The 21,750-nt window shown below is 34.5% G+C and overlaps 1 protein-coding gene across 1 annotated transcript; it reads right to left on the bottom strand.

Annotated features, from left to right (window-relative positions):
* Positions 1 to 543: 543 nt before the first annotated feature.
* LOC108911984 (kinesin heavy chain-like) lies at positions 544 to 19,891 on the bottom strand. The gene is made up of 6 exons (XM_018717079.1): positions 19,629 to 19,891; positions 14,548 to 14,770; positions 11,182 to 11,325; positions 10,965 to 11,114; positions 935 to 1,077; positions 544 to 862 (listed from the first exon to the last, which is right to left on the bottom strand). Exons 1-6 carry the CDS (start codon positions 19,889 to 19,891, stop codon positions 544 to 546), a joined length of 1,242 nt encoding a protein of 413 aa, XP_018572595.1.
* Between the last annotated feature and the right edge of the window lie 1,859 nt (positions 19,892 to 21,750).

Here is a 21,750-nt window from a genome sequence, read left to right as displayed (position 1 = left end):
AGCGACCCCAAAAACCCGAGGCAACAAAATTCAGGCAAAAATATTCAATAGAAAAATGTGTGATTTAAAGGGGTAAGTGGGACCCTGGTCTGGAAGTGCTTTCCAACCCTTTGAGGGGTAAGTTGTATTATATGTTTTTTGTTGGTATGTTGTCTATCAACCTAGATTTATATGTATTTGGTAGTATAAAATACAAAACTATGGTTTTTCATGTTATTTTACATTAACAGTCCTTATTTGATCTTTGAACTACGAATTCGGATTCAGCATAAAAAAATACACAAAATCTATGTACTCACGTCGATGCTACACAACTTTTCTTTTTTGTGGAGCTGTGTAATTCATACTTACTGCTTACGTCAGCTCATCTTTAAATACAATTCATATCACACAAACTAATCCTCGAAGCAAAAAAATTATGTGTTGTCCTCGATCAATATTAAACTTCTCAAAAATGACAAGTATACAATTAATAAACATAAAAAATGAAAATATAAATATAGATTTGTAAACTTTTAACAATACTAATATAATACATAATACCTATTTCACGGGACGATCTAGATATGCCGGCAGCAGAACATACGCAACCTTCTGTAGAGCAAATAAGGACAACGAGGCTATCTCCCTGGCATTTTTAAGCCACGTCTGCTTTTTTACCTCGCACAATTCCAGCGTAACTTCATGTAAACTACATCTCATCGATAGATTTTCATCTATCAACTCTTCGCAAGACTTAGAATATTCCTCCAGCTGATTCTCCAAATCTTTCGCTTGATTCTCGAGATTCACCTTGGTTTCTTGCAGAGTGAGCAGCTGCTCGTTTAGGGAACAATTCAGATTCGCCTCATTCTGCCACTGCCTAAAAATAGACGTTTGTGAATAACAAATTGAGGTTAAAATGGTTGTCCCATCCTCCAAAGAGCACACTTACAGAACGGCTTCGCTATATTCTTCTTGCTTCGCTTTGAAGCTTGATTCGGTATTGTGAAGGTTTCTTTCTGTCGTCTTCAGTTGTTCTTCTAACTGAGACGCTACTGAATTTTGTTTCAGTATTTCGTATTCTTGAGTGGATATCTAAAAGTTGTACAATTACAATAATCATATTTCGTTATAACAGGAGGAAAACTTTTATTTATGTTTGGAATGTTGCTTTGTTTTATTTTCATGGAATTAGAACAGAACTGTTTTACAAATCTTGGTCAACAAAAAATTGGTCAAGTTATATGGACGAATGGATTGTGTGAAAAATTCCAAAAATAAAGTAGAATGCTACAATATCTTAATCGGATAAAAAATTGGTAAATATAAGTCTGAAAGTTAAAAATATTAGACAAAACGGTAGAAATATCAGTTTTAATTAATTTATGTGAGATATAACCTTAAAAATATATCATATCTTGATTGTCAATGCAATGCAATGTCTACTGGGTCACAGAATTGCCTTGTATCTACTATAGTCCAAGCATTCTGTCACGGATTAATGTTAAATTTGCAGAAATTATTACCTGGACAAAAAAAATATGACCGTATAGAAAATTAAATTTTAAATTGAGTTTCTTGTTCTTTTAAACTCGATCCAATATGGTGAACATGGTTAAAAAAAATCGCAAAGTTGAAAAAACGGTTTTTCTAAAATAACTAAAAAAATATAGCACGGATTGAAAAATTTTAAATGAGAAAGTTGTAGGTTTTAAAAAGATCTATCGACTGATTTTTTGAAAGTATCGATTGCTTTGTTACTTTTCGAGATATATCGAAAAAACCGTTAAAAATCTTCATTTTTCTATTCTTCTATAACTCGTTTACATTTACGTGCCCATATTTGCTGTTTACTGCAAGCATAGCCCACCGCAATCTAAAAAAGTACATTTTTGAAAAATTTAAAAATATTAATTATTTTTCGAGATATATCGATTTTTTGAAAAAAAAGGCGCTCTCGAAAATTGGCCAGATCTTCTAGCGGATAGCCCTACAGTAACGATTTTCGGTTTATTTTCTTCGTAAAGAGTTATATTATCATACTGTTAAAAAATGTTGACGATTTTATTAATTTTAAGGATCAAAAAATGACTGAAACTTTTTTTGGGTATGTTTTTTTCAAATAACTATTTCAATTTTTATTATTTTTTTGTACTTAATCTGGGGTAGCTAAACACGAATATTATAGCATTTTCGCCTTAGAAGCAAAATAGACCCGTAAATGTTTAGTTTTCTTTCTTTAAAAGTCATTTTCATAAAATAAAAATTGAAATAGTTACATACCCAAAAAAGTGCAACTTTTTCAGTCATTTTTTGATCCTTAAAATTAATAAAATCGTCAACATTTTTTAACAGTATGATAATATAACTCTTTACGAAGAAAATAAACCGAAAATCGTTACTGTAGGGCTATCCGCTGAGAAGATCTGGCCAATTTTCGAGAGCGCCTTTTTTTTCAAAAAATCGATATATCGAAAAATAATTAATATTTTTAAATTTTTCAAAAATGTACTTTTTTGGCTTGCCGCGGGCTATGCTTGCAGTAAATAGCAAATATGGGCACGTAAATGTAAACGAGTTATAGAAGAAGCGAAAAGAGAAGATTTTTAACGGTTTTTTCGATATATCTCGAAAAGTAACAAAACAATCGATACTTTCAAAAAATCAGTCGATAGATCTTTTTAAAACCTACAACTTTCTCATTTAAAATTTTTCAATCCGTGCTATATTTTTAGTTATTTTAGAAAAACCGTTTTTTTCAACTTTGCGATTTTTTTTAACCATGTTCGCCATATTGGATCGAGTTTAAAGAATAAGAAACTCAATTTAAAATTTAATTTTCTATATGGTCATATTTTTTTTCCAGGTAATAATTTCTGTAAGCATTTCTCTATAATGCTTGGACTACTAGTAAATAAATAAAATCATTCGTCTGCAGAAGGGCCGGTTTCAAACTTATTAGTTCTCATCAACTGCCACAAGTGAGACAATCGACAAACGACTTATTGGATGTCTGTCTACCGTCGAAGTTTGTCGTACTCTAATTGTCAATGCTGCTCAATGTAGTAAAAAATCAATTGTTATACCAATATTAGCTATATTGTCCTAAATCAGCAGACGTCTTTACAGTATCTAAAATAAAAAGAGCCTGATACTTCTGGACTTGAAAATCGAAACAAATGCCGGTCGTTATTTCCATTTCCAGAAATTTTTTATCTTATTTTATTCTTAGAATCAGAAAACATGAATCTACGGCTAATAATTAACGTATTTATATGAAATACAAATTATTTGATTGGTAGCTAAAATCATTGACGTTAATCAGCTTATCAGCTAGTTAATTATATAAAAACAGGACAAATATTAACTTAAATCTTGTCTTAATTTTGTTAACTTTGAGTGAATACAAATAAAAATACTATAATAAAATGTTTTGTGAGTGTGTGTGTGTACAATTTAATGCAACGACCAATCACCATTATTTAAATTCAACAACACAAACAGGTTTCTTAAAAACGCATTTGCTAGCTGCTGATATAGGTATGTCAGGCATGTCCTTTGTATTCCCATAAAATTTCAGTATTCAAACACAATTCAATAATTTCGTTCCAAACATTATAAAATTCAGAACGAAGAGTCGCATTTACACAGGTAAGCATCTCATTAATATTTACATTCTATTTTTAGACTCTAAATTATCGTTAATGTAAAAACCAGCACAGAATATGTAATCAAACTGTTACTCATCTCGATTCGCGGAAATCGCAAAAATTACATAAAAGATACGGAGAACCAAGGATGAAAGGGAAAAGAGATCGGGTGAGTCACCGCACCCGCTCCTGTAATTACGCCACCCCCAACCCCCCAATGCTTATGTGTCATCGCCGTTGCGCGTCAATATTGCCCTCTGTCTTTCGGTTTTACTCCATACGAGTTAAATATGAGTAATTAGGTGTTCCATATATTATTTATATCGACATAGCGGCTAGAATCCTGTATATCCTTGACTTTCCTATTTTTTCCCCAATTTTTCTGGAAAAATAAACGCTTTCTCTAAACGACCAACTTTTCCAAAAATTTTGAACCTCTAGTCCAAAGACGTTTCTAATTCAGTTACGCGTTTTCCGAAGCACTCCACAAGAAAAACCGTATCGAGCGCAGGGGGAGGTATTTTAGGTTTCCCGGTCTCGAGGTAAATTAGCCCTTCCGGAAAAGGAAGTCCATGCGTGATGACTAACAGACGCCTCTATGGGGCGCCACACGGTAAAGCAGCAAGCGCCGTTTGGTCTACATGCACGCCCCAGGTACAATACCTGATAGCTTTTTAATATTCTCCGACTTTCAGCCCTTACGAGGGGCTAATCGTCCTGCGGATGTATTTTTAACGAAAGCGGAAATCGATGTGTGCAGGGTGAAAGGGGTTTCACATTATCATTAGCTTAGGGTTTTATTCTACGTCAATATCTGCACAAAAACTAACATGTACATTTCCGAGGATTCGTACTGTATATTGAGCGGGATGTCGCAGTTTTCTGTTTACGAGAAGCTATCACAGATTCCTGGAAATTCCTGGAAAATATAGCTCATGATGGTCCACGGAAATTTGTTTTCTCTTGGCCCATATTCCGTAGGAGGAAAAAAGTTTGATAAATTTATTATATGAAGTTCATCTGGAAGCCAAACGGAAAAGCAACCAGCAATAGGATGTCTATAGGATGAATACGTGCAACTCTAACAGTTAAATTTAACGCTGTTTCCAATTCTCCCGAAAAAAAAATCCTTAGTAGCCATCTTTCCGAATTTCCGGCCAATAAGATTTCAGCGAGCCTCTGGCCACCCAATTGGGGCCGGTCCTGACAGCAGTCGCTCTGCTGTGAAATCGGAGATGTAATTAATTTATAACATTTACAGTCTATCGAATTGAGGATCATTCGAGAGATTGATTAAACCAGTTTAAGAAATAATTTAATTCTGAAACGCAATTATTCGCGGGTTGGGACAGATTCCGGTTATAGACTAGGCGATATCTGTTTTGGTTTGGGTGAATCGTATAGCCACGGAGATTTTCGGCTTTTTGGCTTTCAAATATCACTAGAAATGAAAATTTTTCTAAGCGCATAAAAAAAAATGGGCTTAACTTTTGGCGGCACAATATGTTAAAAAAATTCGTAAAATGTCATATTTTTCTTCCTATTTAATTATGTATCTTTTCAAGAGTTGATTTTAGGCGAAAATGGAAGAGGAAAAAATGTTTGTAATTAATTTTTTTACAAAATATGACTGGTTACAACTCGAATGAATCATGATTATTATGGTAAAAATCGAAAAAATTGCCAAAAATGGGGTTAAAAAAAATTACTTTTTAGGGAATTTTTTTGGGATCTTTAAATTGGGTATAGGACCTCCATACTTGGCTCAAGAAAACTTCATGTTATGTAGAATCATCACACCAAATTTCATCAAAATCCGTTCCATAGATTTTGCATAATAATTTTACAATCCAGATTTTGAAAAAAAATTTGCAAATTTTCAAAATTTTGCACAGCAAAAACCAAGGCCCTCAGATACTTGAAAATTTAATCACATATAGAAGGGCCCTCTAGCTTTCAAACGCTTTTTGAAAAATTCGGATCCGCCAATTAGGAGAGCTCTGGCGCTTGTTTAAACATTGGTCGAATTTTTGTATTTATAAACAATTAGAATAACTTTGTGAATATTCTTGAAAAGATACATAATTAAATACGAAGAAAAATATGACATATTTCGAATTTTTTTAACATATTGTGCCGCCAAAAGTTAAGCCCACGTTTTTTTTATGCGCATAGAAAAATTTTCATTTCTACAGATATTGGAAAGCCAAAAAGCCAAAAATCTCCGTCGATATACGATTCACTCAAATAAGGACTTTTTGAAACACATACCGTCTGGACTATTAAGCGTTAGAGAACGTTTTATAAAATCCCTTGCCTCTTAAAAATTCAGATATTTCCAAGAAAACCCCGATACGTAAAGACAGGTTGGCTAATGGGACGATTTAGAGAGATTATAAGCGCAATTAACGGCGACGAAAACACGGTGACCTTGTTTCGGCCTTTGGAAAAGTGTATTGTAACATTGGTGAAGTACCTGTCTTTTGTGGAGGTTTCAAGATCAATAAATAATAAAATTTATTCATAGAGATCACACAAAATAGAATGTACAATAAGTTCTACATGCTCCCATATACCTTTCGAATTTAGTGGTAAACTTAAAGTTTAGACAACAATATTTGCCACTTAAGTCACAGTCACAAATAAAAATAAAATTTTGTTTACATATTATGTACATAAATCAATAAAAGCTTAAGATTCGTTGAAAATTAAAGAGCCAGATGTTTAGAACGTATAAGAAAATATGTTTACCACTAATGAAAAATAGAATTATAATACTGAAAATATTTGTTTTTTTTAACACCAGCATTCTTATTCGTAAAAAAACTCGAAAATTGCACTTGTTATTTTTTCTTCAAATTTTATACCAAATTTGAAATCAATGGCTCTCGTAAATAAACAGTTGCAAATACTTTGCTATATGTTTTCGAAGCAATACCTCTAATAACTATGTTTATTACTTTGAAGTATTTGTTTCATACTTAAAAGCATTTGCTTTGGTAGAAACAATAAATTCTGTTAAAAAAAGTCTACAAAACATCACTCAGGTTGCTCACATTACTATATTTGTCCTTGTTATTCTTATGGTTTTAGAGAGAGTGATAAAACCATTGCTAGATCACTACGAAACACGTATACCCTAAACTCACGCAAATGAGTGAGACAATAACAGTCTTGAAAATAATAACAAAAACAATAACAAACAGATATTGATATTATGTAACGAAAGAACAATTAAATTTTAACAAAAGTAAATATGTTTATAATTGCTCGAAATGCATACCATTATTTTCAATACAGGAATTTAACCTTCATTGCGTGCTTAGGTAGGTTCTTTTATAAACGCATTTTAATTCGGTAATTAAATATCTTTTCGTTAGCGTCGTGTTCCTCAATTCATTATCATTATTTATTTTTTGCTCTCTAATTTGCGAATAACTTGATAACAGAAAAAGATATAGAACCCTTTTTGGCGTCAAAATGTAGTTATTTTTATAATCTTTAAACTAACCTAGAAAAGATTTATCCAGCCATTTCATTTTTTTAAGAGAACGTGAAACAACCTAAATTTGGTTACTATCGTTAGAAATTTCGAACTTATACTATAGTCATGAATTTTTTATCAATATTTTAACTCTATTATCCCTGTCATGTGTCATGTATCCATTAAATTCTTGATCGCACTAAATGACGTCACGAATTAGCGCGGCAACTTTAAAAAAATAATGATTAATTAACTAAAGAGATTTCTAATAGTTTCACTAGGAGATTATACAAGGTTATAAATTATTTCAACACAAAAAATATATGCGAGTTGCCTGTTGGATTAAGTCTGTTGGGAAATAAATAATTAATCGTATAAGGGCATATACATGATGCACACCATTTCAGATCCGATCTTATTTCGGAATATCCCATCATTTACGCCGATTAACACAGGTTTTCCTACATCCGAACTGCACCATTTCACCTAAAAGCCACAGACCGAGCGGGATATCGAGGAGGACGATTACATCACATGCCACACTATCCGATAGACGCAAGTTGCATTCCGAACTAGACAACGGAAGCGCCAAGAAGTGAAAACCCGCTGATTAAATAAGCTTAATTAGATTGTGGGATTTCCTTAAAAAAATAAAGCAATCGAATATTACTATAAGTTAATAAATAGTACGAGCAGACGTTTCATTCAAGAAACCGCAAACCGATGGGGATTTCCAGAGCCGATTTCGGCTCGGATTAGTTACATTTCCTACACACCCATTCACCTTAAGGCGGCAGATACGTCTTGACCTCTGAGAAATATCAGCGCCAGCCCAATTTATCCATCAGGGACTATGGTGTTTGCGCGACATTGCATTTTATGACATTTACGAGCTAAACTACGACACTGTGCTAAAAATGGGACATGTCGTTCAAAATCTGATGAAATTCAAGTGCAAATTGTGTGTGGGTGAGATATAACCTCTCATAAGTCGGTTGTCTCACTTATGGCATAATGATGAGAACTAATATGTTCGAAACGGGTCTATGTTTGGTGATAATACTTAAAAATTTTAGAATTAATTTGCATCCGTCTTTATATTCAAACTATATGTTTGTTTTTCTTAAGACACCTTCGATATTTCTTCAGAATAACCACTAATATCCTTTAACATAAAAAATTAGTAAGGACATGTACATAGTCGTATCCGTATTATCAAGAAAACACCCAGTACCATCCATCAAAAACGCAAAAGCTATTATGCCACATTTTCTTGCATAAAACTGCACAATTACCTTCTCCGATCTTTTATTTCGGAGAAAAAGACTAAGTACGACATTCTACCTAATTAGAATTGTAAATGGCCTTTGAAAAATATTTCTGTAGACGTTGCCGCTACATATCATTAATCAATTTCGGCGTGGCTTTATTTCACAATATGCATAAAAATAATAGCCCGTTCGCGCGAAATTATGGTTAACAAGAAATAAGCACCTGACTCTACCACAATGACATCAAAAAAATCTAGGTGTGGCTGGAGGACTATTCGATATATTACTCGAACGCTTTGGAAACGTTTGCAGGGATTGAAAACCTAGTTAAATAGACCAGGAAAATTGGACGATTTTTTTTTATTATTAATCATACCGCGTCCACAGTATTTACAGGAACGTCAATGAACCGTACCGAAAGCAAAATTTTTAACCTCGTACCAAGAAATTTTGAACGACCTTGGCGGTGGTTCTGCGTGAAGGCTATGGGGAATTCCAGGACTAAGAACATCATCAGAACGCCCCCGCATGCATGCGGTTTTAAACAGATCCACATACTTCTGAATTTATAATAACGCATTACCGGTAATACACCTTCCCCATTATGCATAAAAGAACGTTTAGCTTTAAGAGAGAAACGCAAAAGCAGGTTTTGCGTCAATGCGGATTTTTTCATAGTCGATTTGCATTGGCAGAAAAAAACGTGAGCAGTTACTGAATATAAATTTTCGTTCGAAATTGATTGCAGGTGTTTTTCCAAGAAAAGTCCACGAGTGTTGACAAAACAGCATAGGATCTTTCAGTTGAAATGCAGGACAGTTTGTCTGCAGAACTGTACAGGAAAATCAAAATGGGTTAAAAATATACTCAGAAGAAATATACTTTAAAATTTAAAAACGCTACACTCTTGTTAAACACCCTGCAGGGAAAGATTTGCAACCCTCTACAGATACTGCTATTACCAGCTTCCGCTAGATATCTCCGGATACCTATTTAAGTTTTATAGGACACTATAATTTTGAGACCAATTCGATCGGTCGGTCACGATTAATCATCTTGCAGATCAGCACCTGCCTTCGACCTTCAAACAACACTTTTTTATCACCGTTTTTATGCTACCTTACTTATCTGAATATTGACTTCTCTAAGGTCTTTGCACGAGGTGGGCACATTCATTTTCTGTATTTTAATAAATATTATTATTGGGCAATTCCAGATGTCAAAATATACTATACTTTTTACTGTTAAACACTACAGAAGATATAACGAATAATAAAAATATAATGTGACCCACAATAAGAACAAAGATAAACCTCATTTTTATATACTGTCTTCTACAGATACCTGCTGGACTAATTACGATAACCAAGATTCTAAGCTATCGAGTATAGCACACCACAAGAAGCTGAACCAACAGTTCCTGGTTGCTGGAACAATCCTGCCTGTCGAGGGGTCATAGTACCACCAAACAGTAAAACAAAAAGCGAACCAATTATCCATGTGTCACTTCTTACGACTTAAGGGACTTCCCCGTTGCAACTCGAAATTCGATAAGAGCGATTAGAATGCGAACAAATCTCCGTTGATCGAGGATTGGCCTATATGATTTATTAATTTACGGGAACTGTACGAACAAAGGCTACCGAAGTAACTTTCAAGAATAATCGTTGGGTGGGAAAACCGGAAACGGCAGAAATATTATCGGCGATAACCAACGGAACCAACCGCAAGTTTCCCTCGAAGACTGGTTCGAGTTCAAATGGAATACTGGGCTTTTCCAGATAGTTACATATGTATAAATTTGTGGTAGGTCAAGAAGGTGCGATATACTAACAATTATGTACTGCCCACACAGAAAAAATAATAAGGATTACTATACAGGGTGTTCTACAAGCTCTATGTTTAGAAGTTACAAGCGTTTAAAAAATATAATTCCATATTTCAAGTAGCCTGATAAATAAAAATGATGGTTGAAAAAAAAACTGGGAAATAAGATATAGCAAACTTTTAGAACACCAAACGGAAACATAGAAACTTAAACCGTATTGTATTGAAGTTTAAATTAAAAAATGAAATCACAATCATAATTGCTTGAAAATACAGCATTTTTCTGTAATTCAACCGACTTTCTATTTTGTCTAGATTAGGAGATCCTACACACCTTAAAGGGGTGACTACTATAGTAACTCAAAGTACAGTATGACCTTAATTGCAGCCGCTTAGAAAGTTTTCTGGCTACTTAGAACCCAGAAAAAGTGTACGGTAGAGGAACCATAACATTTTAAAATTAAACGCTGTGCAAATTCCTGCCGACTACAACTATGTTTTAGCGCCAATCGATTTAGAATTTTTGCCCGTTGTACCGTTGCTTCCAAGAAACGACAGCCGCCGACCACCAGAATATTACAATTTTATATCATCTGCAATTCCTCATCTTAAACCGGTTGGGCAAAAAAAATCGAAGATGGTTAAAATAGCAGTTAAGAGATTCCTGCCTCATCACTTTTCCTCGAACACGACTTTTTACCGACGGTTCAATGTTTATTTTTACTTAAAAGTTAAATTAGATTTAGTTACCTTCGACAGCAGTTCCAGTCTTTCTTCCTTCTTCCTCTTAAGCAAATCCTGCATCTTCGCGATCTGCTCCGAGCTCTTTTTCAGGTCTGCCCTGGTCAGTTTCAGATTTTCCTCGGTGATTTCGAGTTCCTCATGAACACTCGCCAGTTTCTGCGTTTTTAAATCAGCACGATTAATTCTTGTAGCTGTTTTAATGTAAGTACCGTTGCTTGCTCACCTGGTGTAGTACGACGTTTTCCTGTTCAAAAATTTCCAATTTCTTCCTCAGCTGCTGGCTTTCGTTCAGAGCCTCGCTCCTCTTTTGGCTTTCGGAAATTCTTAAGTTTTTCAAAACGTCCACCTGCATTTCCAGCTGAGTTATCTGGGAAATGTACACAGAAACTTTAGTCTAGCACTAATCAATCGTTTCGCCTTTTTCCATCCTGAAATATCAATTATCGACACCCAGCTATCTTTTTTAATTTTTGGATTTTCATTTTCAGGTAATGTCTAACTTTTTGCAAATCAAATTCACCTCGATGGAAAAACAAATCATCTTTCACCAATTCTTCCAATAGGTTTCTTTGAATGAGCTTACCAAAGTACGTATTTCATTTGCAAAAGGGGGAATTTGATTTGCGAAAAGTCGAATCTGGTGTGCAAAATCTGTAACAAAGGTTTTGGTGGCAATAATAATAATTTGCTCAACTTTCGGAAACGGTTTGTGTCTGTGGTTATTCCCGATCAGCCTTCAATCGCCGTAATAATAACCGTTTTAGTTATTTCACGTAATTTCAATTAGTAATCTTGTGACACATAACCACATTTCGCAAGCAAAACTATATTTACGTAAATATGATATTTCGTGGCATGTTATTGTGCTGTTAACATTGTCATGTAATTATTGATGTAAATTGATACCACCATGATTTGTTCATGGAAAATGATTCCTACAGCTCGCGATTGGTTTTACACACATCATCACAAAAAAAAGAGTTGAAATGGTATCATTCAAATTTGGCATACAGCTTTGACGAACAGCTTCAGAATAATGTACTTTTGTTGTATGTTAGTACATAAAATCAAAAGTGCACATTTGCGATATGTATAAAAAGTTATTTGCATAGTTGCTTTTCTTTTTTTGTAACTTGAAACAAACCAAATACCTTCAGCAATAAAGAGACTTAAAAATGTATGCATTCTAGTCTGTGTTACCCAATTTATTACCGAAATTTCCGAACGAATAAGTCAAGTGATGTGATCCTCAGGCGTGCCTCAGGGTTCGACACTTGGCCCCCTAATTTTTAATCTGTTAATTAATGACGAAGCGAATAACTTTAACTTCCATTTTTTCCTGTTTGTTGATGATTCGAAAATATACGCTTGTCACAACTCTGTGGTATATCTGTGTGAAAAACTTCAGCACAGATTGGACTCGGTATACGATGTGACAATAAAAATGTATAACTTATTCGCTTTTGCTACAAATTAGGGTAATCATGTGTTGTACAGACCCGGTTCTGTCATTGGGTGTTATATTTGATGCCAAATTAACTTATTTCTATACATATTGTAAAATACGTCACAGTGACCACTAAGTAGTCTTAGTTTAAAAGACGTGCGAACTTAGATGAGAATCATCGGCGCTATTATCGGCTGCACTAATAAAACCCATTATTTTCGTGTGATCCTGGGTACATAATCTTTATTTTGAGTATTGAGTCACACGACCGCCGCCTGAAGTAATATGATGCCGACGCCGAGCGCCGCGACTATAGCTAGACGGCGCACAGTCATAACAAGCAGCGAATGAGTGATCCCGATATTAAAAAGCTAGACAACGTTTAATTTATTCTTCGAAATATATTTGGCGGTGGATAATTTTGAAAACTACGTAACTGAGATGGCTAGCAGTGTAAACAGGGATATTAAACAAAAACTCGTTTATGTCATGATTAACTTGTGTATAAATCAAAAATAGTCCAATCAATAGGTAGAAGAGCTTATAAAAAATACCACCTGGAAACAAAAAAGACGGCGATCTAGGAAAAAAGTTCATAAACGTCAAAAATACAGTTTTTCGCTAATAAAAAATAAACTTGAACTCCAATCGAAAAAAGTTAAACGAGAAAGTTATAGCTATTAAAAAAACCTATCGATTCGTATTTTTAAAATATCGATTGCTATCTTACTTTTCGAGATATATCGAAAAAACCGCCTAAAGTCGATTTTTGACGGTTTTTTCGATAAAAATCTCGAAAAGTAATATAGCAAAAGATATATTGATGGATAGGTTTTTTAACTACAACTTTCTCATTTAACTTATTTCGATTGGAGTTTTTTTTATTAGCGAAAAACCGTTTTTTTGACGATTATGAATTTTTTAGGTTAACTTTGCCGTTTTTGCGACTCAGGAAAAAACACCATCTTTCTTAGAATTTTGTTTCCTATATCACCATATGTTTGTCCAGGTGGTATTTTTATAAATTTAACATTAGGGCGTGACAGATTGATTGGACTAAAAATAAGAAAACTCTGGCTTAAAAAAATCAAAATACGGATAGTTTTCCCGGAAATATTATTTGCGATATCCATGAAACGTTATATGATTAAAATAAGTAGAAAGTGCCATCATCCAAGTTCGAAAAATTCTTCTAATCGTCGCCGTCGAAGAAGAGGTCAAATCTGTAAGTCATCATGCAAAGTGTTTCTACGAAAACCATAATCGACTTAACAGTCATTATGTAAACAATATTTGTTGATTGCTTTTATATTCCATGCTACATTTGTAAAATACAATTGAAATATATTAAGTGTATTATAGTAGTACCAGTACCAGTACCAAATTTCAGCTCTTTTTATTGTGAAATAAAGACGCTAAACGATACTTGCTAAAATCGCTATTTTCAGTTTTTTTTTACAATATTTCAGGAACGGCAGCGCAGATATCTTTGATCTGTTAATGACCCTGAAAAGGCGCAACGATTTTCTCAATAATAGTTAAATATAGGGAAAAATGATCTCTTAATTGGTTTTACATACTCAGAATTGAGTCAAATGTCATTCACTTGAGAGTTAGCAGAAACTTGGGTTTAAGTAAAATTCACTCAATTCTATTGCAATAATTTCACTCATAAAATTTTAGTTGTGCTCATACTAATAGAGTGAATATTTAACTCAATCGGATATGGACAGAAATTGATACGTTATTGAGTAAAATTGAGTGAATTTTTATTACAGTGTACTGTCCTACGATATTTGTTAAGATAGAATTCCAAGACCCCTGCGTCACATTATTGGTATTACTTACATTCGATAACCAAGATAGAAAGACATTGTCGGAAAATTTCAAGGCACGCCTTAGTCGCGGTAAATTGTTACAGTAGTTCCGATAACAGAACTTTATTGGCTTATTCTTTTCTTGGGATTCTAAATCAACAAACATTGCACTGTACATAATTACGGTAATGTTAAATCATTCGTCCGGCTATCAGCCCTGAACCGTAGCCCCTGTATAGCCGATTTCAATTAAACCGCGACCCCGGCACCTCCACCTGGGGGCCGAGGGGGCGCTCGCGATACACCGCGCGAAGAGGTGACAAACCTGGTCTTGCTGGCGCCCACATGACTCAGAGAGCGTCGCGAGGCGCTCCCTACTGCGGCGCCAAACGCAGAGCAGCAGCCGCTGGTAGACGGCGCACACCGCCCTCTCCCTCGGACAGCGTCCCGCCGTCGACGACGCCACCGGCGTCTCCTCGTCGACGGGCCGAGGCGTTGCGTGCAGCGTCGCCTTGGCAGCCCCTTCGGTGGTCGCCTTCACCGCTAGCCTGAAAACAATAGGAGTTACGGTGGTGGAGGTTCGAAGTTCTATGTAGAGTGTGTTAAGTAATAAGTAATCCCAGTTGGCCCAGTCGGTGGAGGCCAAAGAAACAAGGAACTAGGAATATGGCTGATTTTTTTATGAGTATTTCAAAGTACGCAGATTAATATAAGAAAAAGTCACTGGTCTGTCAATTTCACAAAGTCCAAAAAAATTTTGAAAAACATGCATTTTGATTTTCGAAATTCTTTAATATTTTGGATTTGGGTAATTGATAGAACAGCGAACTTTTTCTTATATTGATCTGTATACTTTGAAGAACTTCCACCGACTGGGCTTACCACCAGTAATTTACTCTATCTACAACCGTGCATTTTTTTAAGATTCGTTTAATTTTAAAAAATGACCATTTAAAAATGTTACGCAACCGTAGTTGTGTCCCATTCTTAATGATACACCTTGTATAATTTCCTTAATAAGAAGACAAGGACGAGCACAAGTCCTTTCAAAAACCCATATCCACCTGAGTAAAATTATTTAACCCATTCTCAGAACTCCACTTTATTAATGTGTTACTATTTATTTACTTACTCAAAAAAAAAAAAAAAAAAACAGAAAATTCGGGGAGATAACGAACATACACGGCGTCTTATAGGTCAGTGGATCATTAACCTCGCGTGGAATTCCCATTTGTTGGCATATTTCGCGGAACTGATTAGAATTGTTGATATTTGTTATATCATTACTCAAACGCCAACAGAATCATAAACAAAAGCGAAACGTCTGCGCGGGGGTTTTTGCTTTGTTGTCAGTCGGTTGTCCGAAAAAGATACCGTCGTGAATATATGGCGTCTTTAAGTACAACTGGCCTCAAATTAATCACTTGTATCCTTTCAAGGACAAATGGCTTTTGCATTACTTAAATTATTCTATTGTCGAGTTTTTTCTAGGTAGCGACGTAAAATTCAATTCGGCGCATGGAAATGTCGATATGATTAAGAATAAGTTTGCGTTGCTTTTCAAATTTCTGAATATCTCGTAATGTTTCATAATTTTGAGTTATTTTGCTTCAGTCAAAAAAAATAAAAAATAAACCGAGCATTTTCGTAATCACAACTGGCAAGACGATAATATTATTTTGACCACCAATAATTTAACACTACCCAGAAATCAAATTATCATATCTTATTCGACGAAATGAGGAATAATCTTCGTATAGTTAAGTAGTAGATAACGTTTTTGGAACTAATATTGACGCTGTTCTTAAAGTAATGGGTTGATGGCAACTAGGAAAGTAATAAGTCATAGAATACTACTTTTTAAATTTAGTAACACTAAGTCCTAAAACGCATTTTAAACTTTTGAATATAAACTATATAGTTCTGCTTTCCAGCAACGAACTGTTGCTTTTTAACTGGGTCAGTGACGACTGGCAAATTTTTTTTTGGACGTTTTCATAGAGAACTTTCTAACAAAAAAAATTAAAATCTGAGCGAAATAAGAACTTAAAATAGGGGTTTACCAGCTTTTATTTTCCACAGAGTAAGATTTTCTTTGTAATTGCAAGAGCTGTATTTAAGAAAATTGTATTTATCAGTTTGTTACGAAAAACAAAATTGTAGAAATTCGAGATCTTAAGGTCGTCAACCTCAAATTTCATCTTTTATTTCGAAAATTATGTTCAGAAACTTTTCATCATTAAAGTTCTTTTTCTACAAGTAAGTAAACATGGTGAGGCCAAAATTTTCTTTCTCAATTGACTTTGTGTTGGCTAGGGCTAGGATATTAAATGTTATTTTTGATCGTCCTAGAGGTGCAAACTCACTTATAGATGTATACTTTTTCTTTAATCGACATGTACCAATTTTTTCCAATTTTCCTATTCAATAAATTGTCTATTGGAGATTAGGATAGTCAAATTTTTGGATCTGGCATCTGGATTATATTAAAATGCAGGAATAAATACACTGAAGCTTCCAGTTGGTAGTAACAAGTACGAAAATCATCAAACAGCTGGGTTATAAGCTACCACTTTTTTTTATCAAAAGGAATAATTAAAATTAATTACCATTATTATTACTGCATCTACAGCAATTACGACACAACCGATTCGCGTTATTATTGTTTATGGATTAGTTTAACCAGATTCATCTCGGCTATAATAAACACATTGACGCACACGCCTAATTGGCAACAGGTTACCACAGGTGGGGTACCAAGAAACCGGTACGGGCACGTTCTGACGTCACTAGCGCCCCATTTCAACTCTCCGTATGGGCGGTGCAGTTGTGCAGGTGCAATTCTCCTCGTTAAAATATATGCATATTTATCAGCATAATGCGTAAAAATCGCATCTCGCTCTTTTAGTGCCAGTTATTCCACCTATGACGTTATTGGTGGTTTGTTGCGCTCTTATTAGAACCAGCTAACCGCGTCAATAGCATTGTAATTATTGGTTTATAGTTTACATTATTATGCAATATATTGAAAATCCCATTTAAGGTTTATCAAAAATTCTCGCGCGTAGAAGAACCGGATGCCTGAATATTTACAAAACAATCGTAACAATTCCAGCTGTTTACATAGATGCCAAAGGCAGAAATTGTAAAATTAACATCACTTCTGAATTATACAGGGTGTCCCAGAGTATGTGGGCAATATCTGGAATTTACACAAATGGCGTTAGAATACCATGACAAGTCCCTATAAAAATTTTCCCCAGAGGGTCTCGTTATAGAGGTACAGGCCTCTAAAGGATGCCCCTGAAAATCGATTTTTTTTAAATAACTTTTAAAATACTTTGTGTAATTTAACTATTTTTTATAATATGGTGGACAACAGATAAGACTCCTTAAAAATTGACCCATGAAAGCAATTTGGTTTATTTGGTTTGCCAGGGACAGACTAGTTGTAGCACAATAATGTCAATTTTTTTACACCTTTTAGGGGCCTGTATCTCCGTAAGGGAGGGGGGGGGGTCTCTAGGAAAAATTTTTACACCCTGGGACACACTCAGTATATAAGTTTTTCGTTAAACTATTTATAAATGAAGATGTGGTGCCTGCTGTAGGCCTGTGTTAATTGTAAATGGTGTTCCAAAACGCTCGCAAGATGTTTCATAGAAAACACAAGTTTTTGTAAATTTTTGATGAAGTTAAATCACTATTCCGACCATATTTTGTACGAAAATTGCAATCTCTAGCTGCCAAACCTTCATTCTTAATAATCCTGAACTGACAGTGGTCACGCTGCCTTTTTTTCGTTGGCAACACATTACCGCGCAAATTTCAAGTCTTGCGCGAACTTTGGGACACCCGATAGCAGTAAATGTCTCGATTAATCAATTCAGAATATACGCGTTCGCTTCTGATAATCCTTTGTTCCGCGGAATACTTATTTCCTTGTAAACGCACAGCTAGAGGATAATTGTTACTAATTACATAAAATAATACTGATAGAATACCAAAGTGGACGAGGCACATAATTATTCGCCATGCATTGCCGTTTACATTTCAATTAGGCGAAATCGTCTCGAATAAAATGTTGCACATATAGAAAAAAAACTAATTATACTTTCAAAACAAGCATTATATTATCTCCGTACTGTATTCTGTTTTTTAGTAGTTAATATTCCGAGAAGTGATGCCATTCAATGTCAGTAAGATCGCGGACCGCATTGATATTCAATACGGGATGGACCGAAATACACCCCACATCAAGTGTGCATTACTAGCAGCTTCGTTATTATTGGAGATACTAAATAGGTTAGATTACCGAACAAGTACAAGGTTTTGCTAATTAATTTGTACTTAACCGAAAAAAAAACTGACAATTTCGTTTATTGGATATTTACCAAATATATTTATAGTGATACAAAGTTAAGGGGTCTTTCTCGGATCGAACAGAAATCGACCAATAGTTTTACGGTTACGTGAATCACGATTGATCATTGTGTATTTTTATTTATACAGGGTGGGACACCAGTAACGCCTCGGTGGCTAGGGATCAAACAGCAAATGTTATAGAAACCTGTTTAGGTGGGTATGTGTAGGTTGAATGCGGCTACATTTAAAAAATATACAGGGTGTCCAGGAGAAGCGTATCAAAGTTATGTATTTTTAAATGGAACACCCTGTATTTTACTGCATTTCTGAAAGCACCATAAAAAATAGGTGAACTTTATTAAAGGTTCTGCATATCTAGGACTTAGCGTAGAAATTTAATACTAATAAAAAAATAATTTTAAGGAAGCAGCTTTAGAGAGTGTATTTTAGATCGTTGAAGTTATAAATTATTTTAAGTTAAGTTATAAGTTATTTGTCGTCACTTAGTATCATACAGGGTGTCCAAAAAGCTGCTGGATACTTTTATACTTTTCTCAACTTTAAACAGCAATAACTTGGTTATTTTAAATGGGACTCCCAGTATATTTTTACTTTGAGTTAGGAAATTTAAAATTCTTGCAAACTGAGTTATAGGTTCCCTATACCTATCTCTAACGGTATTGGAGATATTTGTGTCGTTTCGTTTAGATTAAGTTTGGTTAGGTAAAGGTAAAGTATTATCGTGATATGTGTAAAATTTGCCTGTTTCAAATACCAACAATTCTACCAAAAAAATTAGAAAAATCACCCATGTTTCGAAATCTCCACAGCCCAGACGCCCGGATGAAAAGATCAAAGTCGTTACATCGAAATTTGATAAATATTTGTAATGAAATTGTAATTCATCATAAAATTTCCTATAAATCAACAAGTATTTCTCATTTTCAGTTCAAAAATCATTCACACACTTTGTTTTTGTTTAAAGAATTGTTTGCTGTCATAATAACTACATAAAACTGAAACAAGGGCTGAAACCCCTACCTTTTCTTAACCTTACTCTTGGTGGGAGTGATCTCGGCGACAGTTTGGGACTTCTTGAAGCAAGCGTGCGTTTTGGGCCTCCCTTGCATCTCGCTCAAGGCGTTTCCAATCTTAATTCTCATACTTTCGGCCGGTGGAATGCTGGCGTTGAACTTCCTAGAAGAGGGAACTGGTACTCGTCTTCGAACTGTTATGTTTTTTATCCCATCGCCTTCACCATTTATTAGTTTCGGCGTCGAGAATATCTCCGCGCTTTCGTTCATTCTTATTATTCGTGTCAAGCTTTGGTAGCGGTTCGTGTCGTGTAGAAAAATTCGACAGTGTCAAAGTCACGAACTGGTAGATGATGGGGAGAGTAAATATGAGCGGTTTGCCGTTGTCTCTTTTTTAAATCGCGGCATCCGTGTAATCGATGTTTCGGCGCTTTTCCGGTGTAGTGGCAGCACTATACATAGCTTTGACAAGAAGTGACTTTCCAACAACTGTCAAATATTGTAATGGGTGTCATTATTTCGGTAGGTAATAATTTAGCAAACGATTTTTTGCGTTTATTATTATAAAATAAAAGGAAAATACATTTAAAACATTTTTTGTGTCCGCAACACCAATTTACTGATTTTTGGAACAAATTTATTGCAAAAGATCGCCAGACGTGCATGTAATATTTACACGCTACCTACTTAATGTAGAATTTAAGTCCACATTTTCAATTTGGCACGAGTCCAGTTCTGAGGCCAACTTTTCTAAGTATAAACGCAAACTGATAACGACTACAGCATTATAATTTTAGGATCTCGTTAAGTGTAGTTAGGAAAAGTGGCTTCATTTTTGGATAATTATAATCTGCATTAAATGGCAATATTTTTAAAACATGGGCCAAATTTGTCGGCTCATCGAATATAAAACTACACTATCTTTCTTGGAATTACTTTTGCCTGTTCGTGTACATTTGGCACTTGTCAATTGGATCATCGAAACTTCTAGAAAATTATGTTACTACGAAACACTAATGGATCGTTAACAGTTTTGAAATACAATTTTATCGTTCGACTTCTTTAAACCATATATTTTCCTCATCTGCTCAAAAAAATTGGCGCTAGTTTATTTCGTATAATTGGTAACAATCGTTCTCTATATCATCTACAGTCAAGTTTCCATTGTGATCTCTACGGAGCAGGTATTTATGAAGAATAGATTAACCCTCATTAACCTTGTTTGCAAGTGTCAATATGTAGCGGAAAACAGTCGATTCATTGACTTCTCGTAGTTATTTTACTGACTTGACCATGTATCTGTATTGTACAAATTAGAAATAAACTAATTAAGGGAAAATATTTCTTAAATTTTTTAGTGATTTTTATAACGCTGAATCAGTGAGAAATGGTCATGTCGAAATAAAAAAAGCATTTTGAAGCAGTAAGTCTCTAGTTTCAAGACCTTTTGACAAAAATGTTTTTTTTAGCTAAGTAGTCAAAAAAAATACCTCGAGAAAAAAATGTTGCCACAGGCTCCGGAAAATGTTTTTGAGCTCAATCAATGTAGAAGTTAGCTTGTTTATTCAGATTTAATTTGCTTTTTGAAAAGTCTCCGTACGATTATTGGTTGTCGAGATATCGATGGTTGAATGAAAAATTACAAATTTTCCATAGGAGGAATTTTGTAGAAAATTTAATTTTGAATAACTCATTTGAAATTTTTTTCGAAAAAGATATTGGCAGTTTTTGGTCAAAAAACGCGAAAAATCATACGTATTATATTTGTCTATATCTCAAAACGCTGTATGTGTCCTATGTACCCTGATCTCAAAACGTACACTTTTCTATAAAAAAAATCTCAGAGAAAAAGTTCGCTTATTCCTTCTTTTTATGTCTACCTTTCCTGGACTAAGGTTTATTGTGGGTACTGCAAAAATTTGTATCAACATTAGACTTTTCATCAATGTTTGTAAATTAGCGGAAGATTTTCTAAAAAATCGTAAAAAGTCATTTTTCTGCTCTTCTTTCAAATTAATGTTAAAGAAAAAAAAAAGTGTTCCTTCAAGTTTTCAAAACCGCCCTAATATTTACTGTGCAGTTAAGATATTGATCAAAGGCAAAATGATTCATTTTCATTCAAAGCCGGG

Source organism: Anoplophora glabripennis, unplaced genomic scaffold (genome assembly GCF_000390285.2).
Source record: "Anoplophora glabripennis isolate ALB-LARVAE unplaced genomic scaffold, Agla_2.0 scaffold88, whole genome shotgun sequence".
Taxonomy (NCBI): domain Eukaryota; kingdom Metazoa; phylum Arthropoda; class Insecta; order Coleoptera; family Cerambycidae; genus Anoplophora; species Anoplophora glabripennis.
This window is presented reverse-complemented; position numbering and strand designations above follow the sequence as displayed.

Coding starts and splice junctions, on each gene's coding strand:
- LOC108911984 (XM_018717079.1), bottom strand. CDS start 19,891: ATGAACGAAAGCGCGGAGATATTCTCGACGCCGAAACTAATAAATGGT. Junction 11,326..14,547: donor GTGGGCGCCAGCAAGACCAG/GTTTGTCACCTC, acceptor TACATTTCCCAG/ATAACTCAGCTGGAAATGCA. Junction 863..934: donor GAATATAGCGAAGCCGTTCT/GTAAGTGTGCTC, acceptor GTCTATTTTTAG/GCAGTGGCAGAATGAGGCGA.